The sequence below is a fragment of the Hakea prostrata genome, chromosome 7 (assembly GCF_041222555.1).
Source record: "Hakea prostrata isolate BN-2017 chromosome 7, UWA_Hpros_2, whole genome shotgun sequence".
Taxonomy (NCBI): domain Eukaryota; kingdom Viridiplantae; phylum Streptophyta; class Magnoliopsida; order Proteales; family Proteaceae; genus Hakea; species Hakea prostrata.
Genome location: NC_142606.1, coordinates 25,377,086 through 25,396,200, shown reverse-complemented (window position 1 = coordinate 25,396,200; position 19,115 = coordinate 25,377,086). Strand labels below are relative to the sequence as shown.

At 42.5% G+C, this 19,115-nt stretch overlaps 1 protein-coding gene, 1 non-coding gene and 1 pseudogene across 2 annotated transcripts; 2 read left to right on the top strand and 1 right to left on the bottom strand.

Annotated features, from left to right (window-relative positions):
* Positions 1-49: 49 nt before the first annotated feature.
* TRNAG-CCC (transfer RNA glycine (anticodon CCC)) lies at positions 50-120 on the top strand. Its single transcript has one exon. It is a non-coding gene; the product is annotated as a tRNA-Gly (tRNA).
* Positions 117-2,504, top strand: LOC149010792 (pentatricopeptide repeat-containing protein At5g66520 pseudogene; annotated as a pseudogene).
* Positions 2,505-3,237: 733 nt separating this feature from the next.
* Positions 3,238-4,161, bottom strand: HTA7 (histone H2A 7). Its single transcript, XM_089161404.1, has 2 exons — positions 3,874-4,161; positions 3,238-3,759 (listed from the first exon to the last, which is right to left on the bottom strand). The coding sequence occupies exons 1-2, from the start codon at positions 4,075-4,077 to the stop codon at positions 3,520-3,522; spliced, it is 444 nt and encodes a 147-aa protein (XP_089017530.1). The 5' UTR covers positions 4,078-4,161; the 3' UTR covers positions 3,238-3,519.
* Between the last annotated feature and the right edge of the window lie 14,954 nt (positions 4,162-19,115).

Here is a 19,115-nt window from a genome sequence, read left to right as displayed (position 1 = left end):
GAAATTTACAAATTCACTCGTTGTAAAACAGTACAACATTTTCCAACAAGCGCATCTGGTGTAGTGGTATCATAGTACCCTCCCACGGTACTGACCAGGGTTCGATTCCCTGGATGCGCACTTTTTTAATTCATTTCTTTTTCTCTCGTTCCCCTCTTTCAACGCATCTCTTTTTTAAGTTGCAGAATCGCTGATCCACAGTAGAACAGAGGTAGAATTAATTTTTCGCTGCCAATGAAACCCTCTTCACAACTCGACAGCTTAGGAAGCAAATTTGTCAATCTTTTAACCTCTTGCACCTCTACAATCCAGCTCCGCCAAATTGAAGCCCAAATCCTAGTCAACAATCTGCACCCCAACACTACAATCCATTACCACTTCATCGATACTTGCCAATCTTTAGGTGTTCTACACTCCGCTCTTCTCCTCTTCAATCAACTCCGGAAACCACATGTATTCATCTGCAATTCCCTCATCAGGGCCTTCTCTAATTCCTGTTCTCCCCAAACATGCGTCTCTGTTTACTCTAGCATGCTCAATTCCTCTGTTTCTCCTAATCACTTCACCTTCCCCTTCCTTCTTAAATCCCTCGCCGACCTTAGATTCCTCAATCAGGGTCGATGTATTCATTCCCAGATCCTCAAATTAGGTCATCTCAATGATATTTACGTTCAAAATTCACTCTTGAACCTCTATGCGTCGTGCGGTGATATGTATACATGCCAGCAGGTGTTCTATGAAATGCCTCACAGAGATGCAGTCTCATGGACTGTCTTAATTGCTGGCAATCGAAATGCTGGGGAGCTTGATGAAGCGCTGATTGCCTTCGAGCGAATGCTTTACTCAGGTGTTTCTCCAAATCCTGTAACGATGGTTAATGCATTGTCTGCCTGTGCGTGCTCCGGAGCGCTTGAAATGGGTGTTTGGATACATGATTTCATTACAAAGAATGGTTGGGAAGTGGATGTGATATTGGGAACTTCTTTGGTTGATATGTATGCAAAATGCGGCAGAATCGACCTGGGGTTGAGCGTTTTTCAGAGCCTGCTTCAGAAGAATACATTCACTTGGAATGCGCTTATCAAAGGTCTCGCTCTGGCAGAAAACGGAAAGGAGGCAGTTTTGTGGTTTTTTAGAATGGAGACTGAAGGGATCAAACCAGATGAAGTGAGCTTACTGGGGGTCCTATGTGCTTGTAGCCACTCAGGGTTGGTAGCAGCGGGAAGACAGATCTTTAATTCTATGCTTGATGGGAGATATGGATTCTCACCAGGACCCAAGCATTACTGTTGTGTAATTGATATGCTGGGGCGTGCAGGGTGCCTTCAAGAAGCGTTTGAGTTCATGGGGAAGATGCCTTTCGAGCCTAATAAAATCATGTGGGGGGCTTTCTTAGCAGGTTGCAGAGTCCATGGGAACTTGGAGCTGAGTGAATTTGCAGCAAGGAAGCTTATTGAGATAGAACCAGAAAATGGTGCTTACTATGTTTTATTGTCCAACTTATATGCAGAAATGGCAAGATGGAGTGATGTCGAGAGGGTGAGGTTGTTGATGAAAGAGAGGGGACTAAGAAAAGATTCGGGTCGTAGTTCAATAGAGCTGAAAGAGCCCACTCGGCATGCACATGAATTGCTAGCAGTATGAGTGTGTATGTCTTTTATCCCAATTTTGTGAAGCTGGGTTTGGACAGGTGTGTGCTTACATAGTCTTGGCGACCCTCAAGTTAATATATTTTGACAAGGTCCAATCATAAACATGGAAACTTTCTAGCAGAAATGCCTGGCTCCCTGAGCTGGGTCGAATTGCTGGAGCCCTCATATTCGCATCCAAATGCAAGATTCTGAAGAGAGGTTTCATGGAAGAGTTTGAGATAAACTCCACATTAAAGCTGAGCTTGGCTTACTAATGTCTGGTCTAGTACAATCTTCTTGTGGGTTTCACCTCCCATTGCTGGTCTCAATCCTCTAGGCATTAGAAACTGCAGGTCACTGAACACTTTGGTCTCTCCTGACAGATCTGCAACGAAGAATTAGAAGATTTCATGTATACTTGGATGAAATGCTATTTTCTTGGAGGATAGTGTGTTTATGGACTTAGTATACAATCTTCTTGTCGCTTTAGCTTCATGCTGCTGGTCCTGATCCTCTGGGTATGAGAAAATCTAGATTACTGAACATCAAGGTCCCTCCTGGTGAATGTGATCACATAAACTCTGCAACAAAGAATTAGCAGCCGCCTTGAGGAGCTCTCAAAAGTGCAGTTGCGATTAGCAAATGCAGATGAAGATCTAACACATGGTCATGGTCAGATGAAATGTTCTCACGAGGAATGGAGCTCAGGACAGCCAGAGGACTGTTTTGTGCTCAAAAAACATTTGAACTGAGGGTGCATTTGAATAAATTATGCATTGTCAACAATTTTTTCAGATAATAACCTGTAAGCGACCTAATTAATGGTTGCTTGGTTATGAAATTAAAGCTTATTCAGGATCTATACTGCAAATATTCTAGTTCTATTATTCTTGATACTCCACCCTAATTTCAATGTCATTCAGGGCACCTCAAAAAAGTAAAACAAACACTTTTTATGTTCCACTTTCCCATCCTGCAGTACAACGAACACTTGATCTTCTCGTTTATAGCAGGATCGCCTCTATCTACAATCTGAAAGAAAACCGACTCCCATCTGATCAAATCATAGGCTTTACAGAGGTTTACTTTGCACACCTGGAGGTCTCTATGATAGTTTCTCAACAGCTCAAGAAAGAAAGCGAGACAATATTTATCAAAGATAAAGAGACATTCGTTCCACCCTTTGTTTTTTCTAGTCAAGTGAGGATGAAGTAGTACTCTCCCAGGAGCTTAGCCTTGTGTGACCGTCGAAAACAGCCAGGATACCAGAGGGCATAAATTCCAATCCGACTTCAGAAGCAAACAAAAATTAAGTAGAAACTGAGACTCAGCAGGAATTGTCAATCACTGGATATCTTACGAACAATACCTAGGACAAAACGTATTCAACTAATCCTTTCTGCTGCCAAAAATATTCAACCCAGATGTACGGCAAACAAGACTAGAAAGGGCATTTCACGGATTCCAAGGGAGTGCCTCACCACCTGAGGTGGGTTGTTAACGCTAACCTCATATTCGAGGTCTCAAATCGGCACTTTTGTTTCAAAGGCAGATAAGTGATCCCTTGAGTAACTTGATTATATTCAGAGTTCTAAAACACAGAATGAGAGAAAAGTGTGAAAATTTCAATTCAAGAAAACCTGGACTGTCCAGGAAACAAGCATACATAGGACTAAGACTTGACGAATACAAACTGAAAAGCTTATTGTTAAATTACTTCTTGGATCTGTTAATAGAGAGAACAAAGTAATAGCATATAGATGCAGTAACCAATTGTAGAGAAATTAAAATTTTGTGACTGATAATAAGGTCTAACTTTTCATTAACATAAACACCTGATTACAGAGACCATAATATCTAAACTATACTGGGTTAAACTTTCTAATCTCTATGCAGCAGCCTTCTTTGGAGATTTGGATTGTGATGTCTTCTCACTGTTTTCACGCTTGTCAGTTTTCTTGGGCAACAAAACAGAGTGGATATTGGGAAGAACACCACCGCTAGCAATGGTGACACCATTAAGCAATCTCCCAAGTTCCTCATCGTTCCTTACAGCAAGCAGCAGATGCCTTGGAACTATCCTGGTCTTCTTGTTATCTCTTGCTGCATTTCCGGCCAATTCCAGAACCTAAGAAAATATAAACAAATGAGAACAACCTATAATCAACCCAAAAACCCAATAATTTCCAATTGCTGAATGAACACTATTAGCTAACAAATAAGAAACATGATTATATTATACCTCAGCAGCAAGGTACTCAAGTACGGCAGCGAGGTAGATCGGAGCACCAGTTCCAACCCTCTGTGCATAGCGACCTTTCTTCAAGTAACGAGCAACTCGACCCACTGGAAATTGCAGACCAGCTTTAATGGACTTTGAAACAGACTTCTTTCTATCACCACCTCTTCTGCCTCCGGCTCCCTTTGCAGATTTGCTGCTCTCCATTTCTGAAACGAGATTCAAAGAGACTTTGGAGGGAAACTTCAAACTTGTTGATTTCGGATTTCAATTTGCAATGATGAGGTAAGATTGCAGGCATCGTTTAAATAGATATGGCGTACGAACTTGCTTCGGAAGCTCGACTCTCCGAGGATTCTATACTATGCTTGATCCGGCGTCTAAGGCTATGCCACGTAAGCGATCCGTGTGCTTCAAACTTAGCCAATCGAAGCTGGCTTCACATAATATTTTGGTTTTCTGCAGGTTAAGATCCCGAAATTAAGGCAGAGGCGGTAAGGCTCTACGTATTCCGGACCAATTTGAAAATTTAAACGTTCAGAAGATTAACTTAGCGGGAAGCTGAAAATTTTTAGATTGCCCAAATTTGGTATTACCACATGGGGTGTCAATCTGTAGTCCGAATCCTTTAAATCGAACCGCATTGACCTTTTATAGCCCGAATCGAACCTTAATAGGATGTGTTTGGGCTGAGGGTTGCTTAACCCGCACTAGCCCAAAATCAAACCGTATCCATCCCATTATAACTCGTTTTTTAGTTTTACATTAAAATTAAATAGTATTTGAATCATCATATTACCTCCACCAAGTAATTGGTATAGACAATTAAAAATTTTAAGTTTGAATTCAAAGATCAAATAGTCATTACACTACTTGTAAGTACAAACATAAGGATTAAGTATGAATGTCCAACCGAATATATTATGTTTGTTTAAATTGAATAAATATTTATGCAATCCACAAGTATTTATTTTGCATATCCAATGAGGATAAAATGACACCAAATAGGGTTCAACCACGGTCGGGTCATGGACTCTAGTCGAGAACGAGTTCAATCATGGTTGAGACCTATCCAAAATTCGAACCAGTGAATAACATGAGGACAAAGGAACCTTAACGGTTATAAGAAACGTAATCCCATGAAATTCAAGATACATGATTGGGCCACGAAAGGAAACTACCAACAACTCCAAAAGAAAGGTAAAAACCCAAGGATCAAACGGCTACGAAGGAAGGATCTATAACGAATCCAATGGTCAAGAATAAGGGGTAAACTCTATATAAACTAAAGGTTCACGTACAACTGAGGTATGAATCGTTTCCTTCCATTGTCGTTTTCAATGAAAGCTTTGTAACTTATCAGAGCTCTGTGGTGATCCATTTCTGACTTAGCCTTCGGAGGTGGCCACCCGACCGTACGATTGAGCTACATCTGACACCTATTTTGCAAGAATTTGAGTGTTGAACCATTTTTTGATGCATCAATATCAAACTAAATACCAGTACAAAAAAAAAAAAAAAAAAAAAGAATTTCATAGAAGGGAAAAAAATCTACATTATCACTGAACAATAACTCAATTCAAGACAATCAATTATAGTACAAAATGAAATTTAAAAGGATTTTTGATTTGAGGATTTGTCTTTGGAGGACTATTCAATGGAGCCTAATGAATGAGCTTGCAGTCTCTGTGTTACTATTTACTATCTAAGTTATTGATTTCTATAGGATGGGTGGGTTTTCTACAATATGGAATGACTTTTAATTTTTTTTTTTTTTTTTTTTTATGAAAATTGATCAATAACAATTTTGCTTTGCATGGTGATGTGTCCAAAATCTGCTTAGCCTTTAGATTATTTGGGAATGACCTGCAAAACAGTGTTATACGTGGCCCGACCGTGAAGGGAAGCCACCTCCGAAGGCTAAGTCAGTAATGGAACTAACCACAAAGCTCTGATGAATTGCAGAGCTTGAATTGAGTATAACAATGGAGGGTGATGCGGATCAATTATGCTTCTGGATTCGACTGAGCCTCCTCTCGTATCCGGACGATGAGTCTCAAAAAGGTTAGATGCGGGCCGCTTGTGTCGGCAACCGCCTCCGATGGCAAGTCGATGATGACCGATGGGTATCGTGCAAGCTACACGTTATGCTCAGTGTATTGGTTGCTTACCGAGGGGTAGTCTTGCTTTATAGTGCGGGTGTTACCTTTCGTGTTTGGTGAGTTGGGCGGGTGTTTCTCTGGTCTGCTCCCTTTCGTTGCCCCCTTCATCCGAGTTCCTTCTTATGGATGTTGCTTTTTGTGGCGTCGTTGCCTTCGGTTTAAGTCGATCCTTCCCTCGTGTGGGCCCCATTCGTGGGACCCTTCGTTGTCTGTTGGCGGGTGTCCCGTTTATATGTCGATCCCTTACTCGGGTTATCCCTGGTGCATATCCTTCCGTATCATGCCCCTATCCCGTCGTTGCTTGCGTGTTGGGTAGTTTGTTGTGGTCTATCTCGGGTTCCCGCTTCCCTTCCCTCGGGCATTTCCGGGGTATCCCTTGTGGGCGCTTGATGCTCGCACTGTGACCAGCCTTTTTTGTGGTGTCCTCGGCTTCGCCCCTGGGTTGCACTCGGGTGGCTGGCGTGGCCTCATTGAGGCTTCGGGGAGGCGCCTTTTTGCTTTGCCCGTTGATCGTCGAGTCGTAACCGTCGTCCGTGTGTCGCCTCTTCCGGTGTATTGGGGCCTTTACCTTCCTTTTCTTCTCCTTTTTTTCTTCGCTCTCGACTAGCACGCTCCCGTCGACTTCGGCCTTCTCGCCTTCCCCGCTTTTTTCGGTAGTTTCTTTTTGTTATTTATGTGTTGTCTATGTTGTGCTGACCGATCGTACTCTTCGTCTTTCGTGAGTCAAAACATCTCCGAAGATGATCTTCGGCCTGGCGCTCGGGATTGGCGGGCCGCGCGGGCTCTGTGTCTCAGCGACTCCTTCGGGAGTCTCGTCCCGGCTCAAACTCCCGCCGCTGCCGGCGATGCCCTTCCTCCCGGGCATCCCCGGCAGGTTTAAGGGCTCCTTCCTGGGAGCGAGGCGTGGGGCGGCGTCCTCGTCCTTCGGTTCGTTTGCGACCGGCTCGGAGGTTGCCCCTTCTTCCTCGGGTGGTGACCTTGGTTTCAACTCCGTTTGCGACTCGGAGTATGCTGGCTGGCTATGATGCCACTCGATCCGATGCACATATCTGTGCACCTCCCGCGGTTTTTTATGGGGATTCGTCTGTCTTTCCTCTTTTTCCTCCCGAATCACTATTATGAATCTTCTTACCCGGGTAAATTCTTTCTTCGATATGTTGTTGGTGCCTGCACATTTTTTCTCGAGTCTCTTCGCGAGCTCGGGACCAAGCCCGTTAGCGCTGGCCAACAGCTCCATGGGGAGTCGAACGTTCGGGCCCGCCCGCTTTATCGCCAAGGAAGATGCGGAGAAGAAATGAAGGACGCCGAGAAAGGCGCCGAAAAGAAGGGATGTCCTTTCCAAAAGCAAGAGCAAATACAAAGGGAAGGTCTGACTTGGAAGAGAAATCGGGAAGGTGTCCGAGGATCCAAGGCATCCGAAGCCCTTTTATTGGTGGAGAAGAATGAGAATGCCCAGTGAGAGACGTTGAAAGAGCTGGAGTCCTCGGGCCGGAGCTTCGGCGAAGTGTCTGGAGGAATACTTCTCGACTCCGAGTTCAAGAGTCTCCTCCCGGCCGTGGCTACTCCCTCCTTTAAGAGAGGTATGCGGGTTGCCTTTAGAAGGCTCGCGCAAGCCGACCTTCCTCGCCCCGAGAGCTGGAGAAACTCTGGACCCCGTTTATGATGAACTCAAACGCCCTCGTCCCGAAGGCCTTCCCGAGATTGAGGATTTCCCCTTTCCCGATGCTGTGGACTACATTGATCCTCTTCCCCAAACCTCTCCCGAAGCGAGTAGGGAGGAAGATGAGGACGAAGCAACAACAGTTCGGAAGGAGATAGTGAGTTGCCGAGAGCCCGACGGGCGGAGGAGATCCAAGGTTCCCGCCAACACCTAGGCCTCTGGAGTCCCTCAGGGCGTGACCAACCAGCTTTCGAGGACCTTCCCGAGTCCTTCGGTTAAATTGATTAAGTCTTAATGCTGAATATTGTAATCCTTTTATGCCGAATCAAATTTTTCTTCGTTTTTGCATAAACCCAGTATACGGTATTTTTAGAAAAATGCAATTCCCATTTAGGAGTAATTAATCAGTGGGAATCATCCCGAGTAAATGGTATCTTTGAAAGATGCAAGTTCCTTTAAAGGAATAATTAACCGACGGGAATCATCCCGAGTGATGGTATCTTTAGAAAGATGCAGTTCCTTTAGAAGGAGTAGTTAATCGCGATCATCCCAGTGAATGGTATCTTTAGAAGATGCAAGTTCCTTTAAAGGAGTAGTTAATCGCGGAATCATCCCGGTGAATGGTATCTTTAAGAAAGATGCAAGTTCCTTTAAAGGAATAATTAACCGACGGGAATCATCCCGAGTGAATGGTATCTTTAGAAAGATGCAGTTCCTTTAGAAAGGAGTAGTTAATCCGGAATCATCCCGGTGATGGTATCTTTGAAAGATGCAGTTCCTTTAGAAAGGAGTAGTTAATCGACGGATCATCCCGGTGATGGTATCTTTAAGAAAGATGCATTCCTTTGAAAGGAGTAATTAATCCGTCTCCCGGTATGTATCTTTAAAGATGCTTCCTTTGGAGTATTTCTCAACCCAATTTATTGTGTCTTCTTTAGAAAGATTCGATCCAATGTGAGTCACAACGGTTTGACCCGATGTCTTTATTGGTAAAACTTCTTCAAATTTGTGGAATGCCATGGCGATCAATCGGTTTCCGTCTTCGATTCTCTTCATCGGTATGATCCTCCTTGTTTCTTTTTCCACCGATAAGGTCCTTCCCATGTTGGAGCTAGTTTTCCTTGATTTCTTGGGTCTGAGCCCCTGTTCGTCTTAAACCAGATCCCCCGATCTATATCTTCGGTTGTTAACCCGAGAGTTGTAGTCTTTGTGCCCTCTTTTTTGATACAATAGATTTTTCTGTTGTGCTTTTGTCCGGTTTCTTGTAAGAGATCTAAATTCTCCCCGAGTCCTTCATCATTTTGTTGTTCATTAAACGTATCATAACGCAATGATCCCGCCAATACTTCCACGGAGCTAGGGCCTCTCCCATAAGCCAAACAAAAAGGGTTTCCCTTTTCTCCGTAGTTCGTTGACCAGTACACTCGGAGTTCCTCCCCACATTCCCGATTATCCTCCAACCTCTTTTTGATCCCGTCAGAAGTGTCCCGTTGGTGACCTCAACCCCCCATTGCTCTGGGTAGGAAACCGGCATCGATGTTCTTATGGTACCTCATACAAAGGCTTTGAACCCGGCACCTTCAAATTGTTTGCCGTTTCTCTTACTAGTATCCGGGGTATCCCACCCGTATATTATCTTCTCTTGAAAAAACTTTTCCATCTGTTTCTCCGTGATGGAAGATAACGGCTCAGCCTCGACCCACTTTGTGAAGTAGTCTATTGCAACCACCATGTACTCCCGATTCTTGGGAGCTTTCTAGTTTCCCGACTAGGTCCATTCCCCACATCGCAATGGGGTCGGGTTGGAGATGGATACCATGGGGACCGCTGGTAACTTTGGGACATTAGCGTGTTTCGCCCCGTTCGCACTTACGAACATATTCAATCGCTCTTTTTGTATTGTAGGCCGAATATTCCCGATCTTAATATTTTTTGTGCTAACGCCTTCCCACCCATATGTGCACCACATATGCCTTCGTGGATTTCGCAGGGCGTAACTCCTCGCCCCTACACATTTTAAGAGGGGATTCGTGAAGGACCTTCTATATAGGTGCTCCCCACCATGGTGCCGCCTTGGTTCGCTTTCTTTGCTTCTTTCGGATCTCGGATGTCATCCCGTATCGATTAGTGTGTCCTCTTCTTTCTGATCTCAGGGTTTCTAGTTCTTGGATACTCGGGCTATTTAATTCTTCAATGTAAACCGCTGAGTCCAAGTTTTTGTAACTTCCATTGCTCGGAGAGTTCATCTGCATTCTCATTTTCCTTTCTTGGTATCTCGTCGGTATGTTACCCGCTCGAAGGTTTGGTCGTCCAACTTTGACCAAGTATTTAGCCATTCTTTCATCCTTAGCTTCATACTCCCCCTGATTTGGTTGACAACCAATTGAGAATCACTTCTCACTTCCGCTCCCGAACCCCGAGCTCGGGCCACTCGCACCTGCTATGTCGCCTCTACTCTGCCTCATTGTTTGGGTGGATTTGATCTTTTGCTGCTGATGGTAGTTCTCGGACTACGAGAGTCAATCCCGCTCCCGATCCCGAAATATTACTCGAACCATCAACATGTAGAATCCACAACTCGATTTTCCTTCTTGCACTTGGTCTTTCTCTGGTATAGTGCTTTCGACTATAAATCCCACACCGGGCTTTTATAGCCTCCTCCCTGATTCTCGTACTCCTAGTTCCACACCACCCACCATCCTCCTCTCATCGGCCTTTGAGTATTTTCTTTACGGGAGTTAGTCGACTTGATCGGTGCCGTGGTCTTTTTTCTGTGCCCAGAGTGCCCGCTTGCTTATCATGTCCGTCCTTTTTCGCATCTTGCACATGGCTCACATAATAGATTGGGTTCAGCTATCACCCCGAACCAAACGCCCGACCCTTTTCGTTGCATAAACCGTAACTTCTCCCTCCCCTGTTTCGTATGTTACAGATGATCGGCCTCTTGACACTCCGGTGTCCAGCTTGTTCCCAGCTTCTGGTCTTCGGCTTTGAGATGTATTACACTTTTCCCCACTCGATATGCCTTCGCCCACCCTCCCGGTTACCTTTTCTTTTATAGTATCTTTCTTTCCATGCTTATCTTTTCTTTCCTCATCCCTCTTTGGAAACCATACCCAAAACTTTCCCAGATCCCCCCTTTTCTTCCTTCTTGTCCTGCCTCATGTCTCCTCCAGTCCCAATGTCCGCCCCCAAACTTTTTACAAGCATTCTCCCTATCCTCCATGTTCCCCCGATCTTTTTTGAGATCCTTTGCCCCTCTGTTGCCCCTGCATTTTTAACCTGGCATTACTCTGTTGCTCTCCCGGTCTCTGAGAGTGTGTTTCTCTCTTCCCCTCATTATCTTTATATCCTTCTCCTAGCTGGACCTCATGACTCGTAGCATCGATCGATCAATCCTCGAGGTCTCCTTCGCCTTTTCAGTCTTATCTCCATTCTCCATTTCCCATTTGCTTTTTCACCATAACTACATTCGCCTTGCTTCTTGGTTCTTCCCCCTCTCCATTTTTCTACTTCTCCCTTGCCTCTGCTTTTCTTCATTTCTTCTCTTTGATGCCTGCTCTTTCTTCCTTTGTGCTCCTCCCTCTTCTATCCGCATATCTTTCTCCATCAATATCCTTTCCACAGAACCTAGTCCCTTCTTGAAATCTCTCTCTCTAACCAATGAACGTTCCTCGATCGGGAAAGGATTGACTAAGTTGGATCCTTTCCGCTTTTCGACGGGTTCCGCCCGCTGCATGCTTTCTTCATCGCGGTCATCCCGAACCTCGACGTTCATGGCCGTTCCCAACTTTCGCTTACGCCTTTCCTTCGGATAGTTTGTATAACATTGTCGGGAAGCCGATTGATCTGAGCAACATTCCCGACTCCGGATTCAGTCGAACTTTAACTTCATATGCCGGGAGACACTCTTGCTTCAAGTGCGTTCAACGTTGGTCGCCCCGAATGGCGTTGTATGCCGGCGGTTCCCGGACCACCATGAAGTTTACCCGAACCGAAGTATCTCGGGTGACACTCCCACTTTGAGATCCGGATGGATAGTTCCTTCGCTCCCGTGGATGATCCGCGAAACCATATAGTGGCGTTGATGATGGTGTTAACAAATCATCAGCCAACTTTAATCTTCGAAGGCATCATACGAGATGAGGTCGACGAGGATCCCTGTCCACGAACTCGGTGAACTTCCCGGTTGGCTATCTTGACTTTGATGATGATTGCGTCATCATGCGGTGACATGACACCGTCAAGGTCGCGTCCGTAGAGGTTATTGGCTCGGGCATCTGGATTTTGCCTTTTCTTAGGCAAATGTACCCCCACGAACCGAGCCTTTTGTTTCGCCTTTCGATCGACTCCACAGTTGGTCCCCCATTATGGCGTACACGGGTGTTTCCTCCCGATCTTCCTTCTCTTTCCCTTTGTCCGCTTTTTTGTCAAGCTCTTTTGGGCTTGGGGATCGACCTCTCTCTTCTTTGGCGCCGGTGAATATGCTTGACTCTTCCCCGATCGCCTCACGTATTGACCCAACTTTCCTTGTTGAATCAACTTTTCTATCGAACTTCGATTCCGACAAGCATCCGTATGGTGCCCGTAATCTTGATGGAATCGGCAATATTTGGTCATATCCGGTCCTCCGGAGGTGCACGTATCTTCCGGGCCATTTCAACTCCTTTTTATCCCGGATAATCATCGAATCTCTCGGCTTCGAGTTTAAAGGAGTATAGTTTACCTGTTCACGCTTCCGGTTACTTTTGGCCTTTGATGCTTGTCACTTGGGGATGGTTTTCCTCACGATCTGATCTTTTGTCCCGATCCGATCTCCTTCCCGATCTGCTTTAACCCGGGCATCTATCACCTCATAGACACCGGCTTGCTTTTGGCACTGCGTACACTGCCGTCGTTTTTGGCTTGTCCGTGCAAGACCTCCGAAGCCTTTGGTGAGTAATGCCACTCCAAAGCGCGCTTGTATGCCACTTGGTCATCTAGCTCCTCGATCTCGATGGCAACTTCATCAAATCTTTTCGAGATAATCCCGAATGGACTCATTTCGGCCTTGTCGTATGCCAAGAGACTTCGGATGTCTTTTTACTCCCGTTGCGCTTCGAACCGAGCTATGAATTTTTGGGCCAGCTCCGAAATTATTTATTGATGCGGACGTAGCTGCTAAACCATTTTATAGCCGGGCCCTTCGTGATCTTGAAAGGTTCCGACAATTCATCCTCCCGACCTAGCACCGTCATCACGATTTAAAGTAGCTGTGTGCTCTTTTGGATTTGTTTTCCCTTCAAAGGGGTGAAGGTTGGCATGATAAAATTCCTTGGTAGAGGCATGTTCATGATTTCGTCAGAATGGCTCCCGATCTACTACATCAAGATCCTCGTCATGATCCCGATCTTCTAGTTTTCGCTCGACCTCGGCCACTCCCTCCCGCCGGTTCGCCTTGTACCTTCCTCATCGGATTCGCTCTTCCTTTTTTGGTGAGGTTTGTGTTTCCTTCCTTTGGGATGGTGCCGGGTCGAGATTCTCGATCTTGAAGGTTGGGCTCTTTCTCCTTCCTCCTCCTTCTCCACGATCTTATCAACATGCTCCCGCTATCGGGCGGACCCTTTTTGCCAATACGTTCTCACCGTCCTTGTCCCATTAGGCGTGGTTTGCGCTTCTTCGATCGATTGTCCTCCCTCTCTCCCGGTTATTTTTGTTCTCGGATGCGCCTTGTGTCGCTCCTCGCCCTCTAGGCTCTCTTGCCTTCCCGCCGGTGTTACGCCTTGGTCCTTGTTCGCCCCATTTGATGTACTAAACCACGTAATACCCCTTGCATTTCGGCATCCTTTCGCTTCGTCCTTCTCCATATGGCCTGGTCCCGGTCCTCGTGTGTCCCTTCTTCAATTGGATCGTCCAACCATTTGTCCGAGCATCTCTTGTTCTTCGTGCGTTATCGTTTCTTCTTACTCTCTCCCCGCACTTTCTTGTCACTCCATTTGTTCGTCTTACCATGACTTGAGGTTTTGTCTTCCCCCCCCACGTCGATCTTTCTTCTCCCCTCCTCTCTTCCCTGTCCTTTCCCTTTTCCCCCCTCCTCAGTCTATGACCTGTTCTCCTCACGTTTGCTCGTGTTTTTCTTCCTTCTTCTTTTTCGTGTTCCTTTCGTGTTTGGTGGTTGGCCGACAGCTGATTTTCTCCTCGATCATGCTCCCTTGTCGTTGCCCCTTCATCTCGTTCCTTCTTTGGTGTTCTTATTTTCTCTTCCTTCTTTTCCTCCTCCCTCCATGTCCCATTCGCTCCCGTTCTTCTTTCTTCCTTTATTTCTCCCATTAACTCTTTCCCCTGTGCATATCCTTCCGTTTCGGTAATATTTTATCCTCATCACATGGAATTTTTGCTTTTGTTGTAGGATGCTTAATTGTTTTCTTTTTGTTATTTTTCTTACACACCATAAATCGTGAGTTAAGTAGTCAACCTAAGTCTAAAACATTAGCTCAAACCTTTAGTTAGCATGAACCCAAATATCACAAAACCGAAAACGGACAAAAACCATTATTTTGCTAATGGGTCATGTTTGAGTTTGGTGTTTTTCAGCCCAAAACTACTTCAAACCGCACCATTGACACCCCTAACTACATTCATGTCATTAGCTATGTGGGTCAACTTCAAGCCGTGTTCAGTAGAACCAATCAAACTTGCTCAACTAGACCAATTGAATGAGTTAACCAAAAAAACCCAACCAAATCATTGGTCAAAATTAAAACATATAGAAACCAATTAAATTAAAATATATATATATATATATTTAGGAACACCCAAAGAGTAGAGATACCCCAATACTATGCCAAATTGACAATGATCGCTTAGATATCTTTAAATTTGCACAATAGTATGTTTGCTCAATAAATAGTGTTAAGTCATGATTAGATAATTTCATAATTCCTAAATTACTTTTAATCTCTTGTAACTTATAATGTTGTTCATAATAAATAAAATTCTAAATCTCTTTCTTTTCTTTTCTTTTCTTTTTCTTTTTTTTCTTTTTTCTTTTAAGTTGCTTTTTCTTTTGGTCATCATTTTATATATTAGATTAAAATAATATAACTAAGGGTATATTCATTATTTCACGAACAACTGTTTTAACAAAAAAATGGAATTTGCAGTGGTGGAGCTACATTGGGGCTAGGTGGGGCCATTCCCCCTCTGCCCCAATTTTTTAAAATTTCTCCCATTCCCTCGCCAAAATTTAAAAATTTTAGGTAGAAAATTCATTGTGTTTTGTGCTCTTTGCTTTGGCGACTGCCAATTTGACAAATTTTTTAATCCCCAGAAGTTAAAGTTGGGGTTGGATTTAATTCCATCAATTCCATATTTAATACTGGTTCAACCGAAATTGATCGAGAACTGCAGAAATTGATTTGGAGATTCTCTTTTCAAGAAAAATGAAAAAACGGGCCCACAGGAAAACATCCTAATCTTGTTATAAACTTGCTACATATGATGCATTCATGTTTTTTAAAAAATTTTTTTGGGTAACCTGATGGAATCATCTTACACTAGCCCAACAACAAAGCCAAACATATCATGGGCTGACAACCAAGCACAATCCTGAAACAAATAGATCTCATGGAAATTAGGGCTACCCTACCCTCAGTTTTTTACATGACTCAGAAATGGGTCAAGACCAATGGCAATTCGTATAGATCTGAATCTGTTCATGCATATCCCAAATCTAAGTAGGTCATACACAGTACATAAGGCTCTTGTGCTTAGCAAATTCTAAAGAGAGTCAAACTTACGAAGCCTTACCCTTGTTTCAAAAGGTAATTTCTAACATCTAGGGTTAGGAATATGATTCTACAGAACCTAATTCCACAGACTCATGATTCCCTAGAAACATGATTTTAAACCCGATTCCACAGAATTGCGGAACCAAACGCCCCTTTATTAGTCATTTTATCCGTATTGAAACACAATCAAGCTCAAATGATCTCCACATCTCTACTATTTAATGGGTATACACCAAAATACTTGACAAAGAGCCATTCTTCTCTCTAAATTAAACTAAAAGAAGCTAAGAAGCATGGAAAATATATCACACAAACTCAATTTTGTACTAAACTAGTTGTCAATGCTGTCATAGGCTTATACAACTTTTCTTTTTTGGTGGTGAAAAGTGATGGATTCATAGACAACATCTTGTTAGCATATGCATGCATGTATGGTTTTTTATATATGAATTGAAGTTAGAAAGTCATCGGTTGCCAACCTATTCTTTTTATGACTATAGATAAGCTTTTATAATGATTATTCAAAGGACACAACACATTTTTTTCCAAACCAAACTAAGTGAATTGTAAAGCTACCAGCTTTACATGTGTAGAGAGTTGGGAAATTTTCCAAGTGACCCAAAATTCAAGGTAGGCGTCGAAATGACATATTAAGAGAGTTTATAACAACACAACGTTGCCAAACAATTGCCAAATTGAGTCACCAAATCTCTATAGTCGTGTAAATTATAATCCTTTGCAAAGTATTTCTATGAAAACAATGGAACCCTAACTTTATAGAAGATACAGATTCTTTGTCTCTAGAATAAATTCAAAAGAATACTCAACGTGCAAGTAAAAACTAATGGATATGTTCTTAGGTGGCTAGAGCTTATTAAGAATATTCAAAACAACTAAAATGTAAAAGGTTTACTTAGTGCATAAGATTCTTATATGTCATTGGATTGTAAGGAGGATATCGCAAAACATGAAGTCATGTTAAATCTCTAATGTAAAAAGCTTACTCAGTGTATAAGATCCAAGACTCTTATTGATACCACGAGGTTTTAGCGAGGATCATATGCAAAGAAAACAATCTAGATAGTGAATTCATTTTAAGTTTTTAACTCCTCGTCTTATAGGATCAACTTGAATGGAGAAAAATATATTCATATGTTTGATTGGACAGACGGAAACAATAGAACTTGAATTAGAGGCATAACATAATCTGCTCTGATACCATATAAATTTGTATTTCATGAGGGTGTTGTTCATATATTACGAAAATAATTTCTTATTTACAATCAAAATTATTTTGATTTCCCACCAGCCCAATTGACTTCAAGTTCATAGAAATATAGAATGATCTAGCCATTAAAATCAAAGTGTTAGAGAGTTGACCAAATTTCAACCCCTTTTCCCATGCTTTGTGGATGGAATTCCCTATAGACAAACCAAGAAGCCTATAAAGAACCAATAATCACCCTTTTAAAGAACACAGTACCCCAAATCAAGGAGAGGAAGGGAGGGGACCATTAAACCTGTCTCTTTTCAAAGACAAAACCAAAATCCCCTTTAAGAAACAATCTCTTGTTCGAAAGGTAAAGACAGAAAAATTTAACCCAATCAAGGAGGAAGGAGAAGGAATGGGCCGGGCCAGGTGGCTAAGGGACAAAGAAGAAACACTTTTAAGTTCCCCCATGGGCCATAGGCATTTCATTATGAAGAAGATTTGGAAACAAATTTACTCTCATTAGTTTCCTTGTTCATCATGCTTTTCAGATCCTTCAATTCAAACTTTAACACTCCAGCACTCCTAGTAAAAATTTCTAGTCCAGGTTCATTGAAACACCCTGAAACATGACAGCTTTTTGGCAGCCTAAATGTACATTTTTCCTGAGATACTTTTTCATGTGGAATAAGAAGGAAGATGCAATCATATCTTTGAGTTGTCTTTTAAAATTAATGTCACCTCTTGATCTTAATGGTTTGAACCTTTCTCAATTCTGAACAAGACTTAGGACCAAAATTCCAACCTTAAATTAGGGTCAAGGTTGAATCAACCCAATCTACCTTGTAAGATGTTTTTCATAGGCCCAGGAGATAAATGTGTGGAGAGATGAAATTTTAAAACTCCTTATATTTACCATCTCTACATAGGAAGTTGTGCAATCACTATTATGCCAACAGCACATCTACAAAATTCAGTTATAAAGCCTTATGCAATAGTTGACAGACATTTATGACACTACAGGGAAAACCATGGATTCATTGAAGCATGTGTGACTGAAAATTTTCAGGAAGTAAGAAAGAAAACAAATCAAAACACGACGATTTATAACAACTAAGAGCTGTACAGCCTAGAGCATCTAGAGTGAGTCTGATAAGGAAAAAGTACCTGTTCAAGGCTTTTGTTTTTAATTCCTTCGAGTAGCTAGTGAAGCTTCCAACTGAGCTTAATTGGGATAAAAGCATAAAGCTCCCCTCCTTTGTCATATTGCCCATGGTACCTTCTTTGCCACGACATATATCTCGTGACCCATGGTTGCTTTGATACTCTCTCTCTCTCTCTCTCTCTGCAGTAGTCTTACCAAACAGTCATGGAAAGTTGATGATGACCCCCATTAGATATACTGTTCATGTAGTATGTACTATATTGTTATAGGTTTTAGATGGTCAGATAGTATAGTGATGGTTCATGGATGATCTTGGTCGGATAGTGATAGATCATGAATGATCTCCTCATTCATTTCAATGGCGGGTCCATGATAATTGTTTTCAATGATAGAAAGTATCAGGGTTAGGTTTGGTTCAGTGTAAAGAAAGTCCTAATTTCGATTTTCCGACAGTCATTCATCAAGAACACAAGTCTCTACAAAATGATATTATGTAAAAGAATGCTTAGCATCAGAAGGTCAAGGTGACCTGATCATTGGAAAATAAAGCCTTGGTGTAACAGTCTTGTTGAGTAAGTTTTGATCTATACAAAAGGTGTAATACATGATCAATAGATTTGAGTTTAATAGAAATGTTTGATCAATAGATGCTCAATAGAGAGAACTATCCAAGATCCATTCTTATGCGTCCCCTTTTCATTCTTTAGTGGCATAAAGAAAGTGTGGAGTTCGGATTTATAGATTTGTTTCAACATGAGAGCTAAGGAGTGAAGAACTATTAATATTTATATATATATGTATATAAAGTGTATGTGAATCCTGTTATAAAATGTCTAATAAGCATTAAAGTGGATATATAGATTCACTTATCAAAGGATTTTGCTTCAGTGCTGTGTCATAGCGCTGAGTTGCCTACCGGATCAATTCTGGTGACCATTTTGGTGTTTTTTTCCTCCTCACTTTTTGAACTACACCACTAAAACCCACCCAAAAAAAAGAAGAAGAAGAGACCAACACTTCAGATCTGGACTGTAGGCAGCTTAGTGATGCAGCGCATCGCAGCACTGAAGCAAAACCCCTTATCAAAGCATTGTGTATTGTAAGTCTAGGTGTTGGGGGCACGTAAGGTACTTGAACAAATTCGATGTCGAAGACTTTTGTACAAGCAGAGGGAATATGTGCAGTCTTAGCTCAATAATTTTTACTGAGCCACTGTTTTGATGTACTCTTTCTGCTGTTAATGTTATTAAAATAGTAGCTAACATTTAACACACAAGAA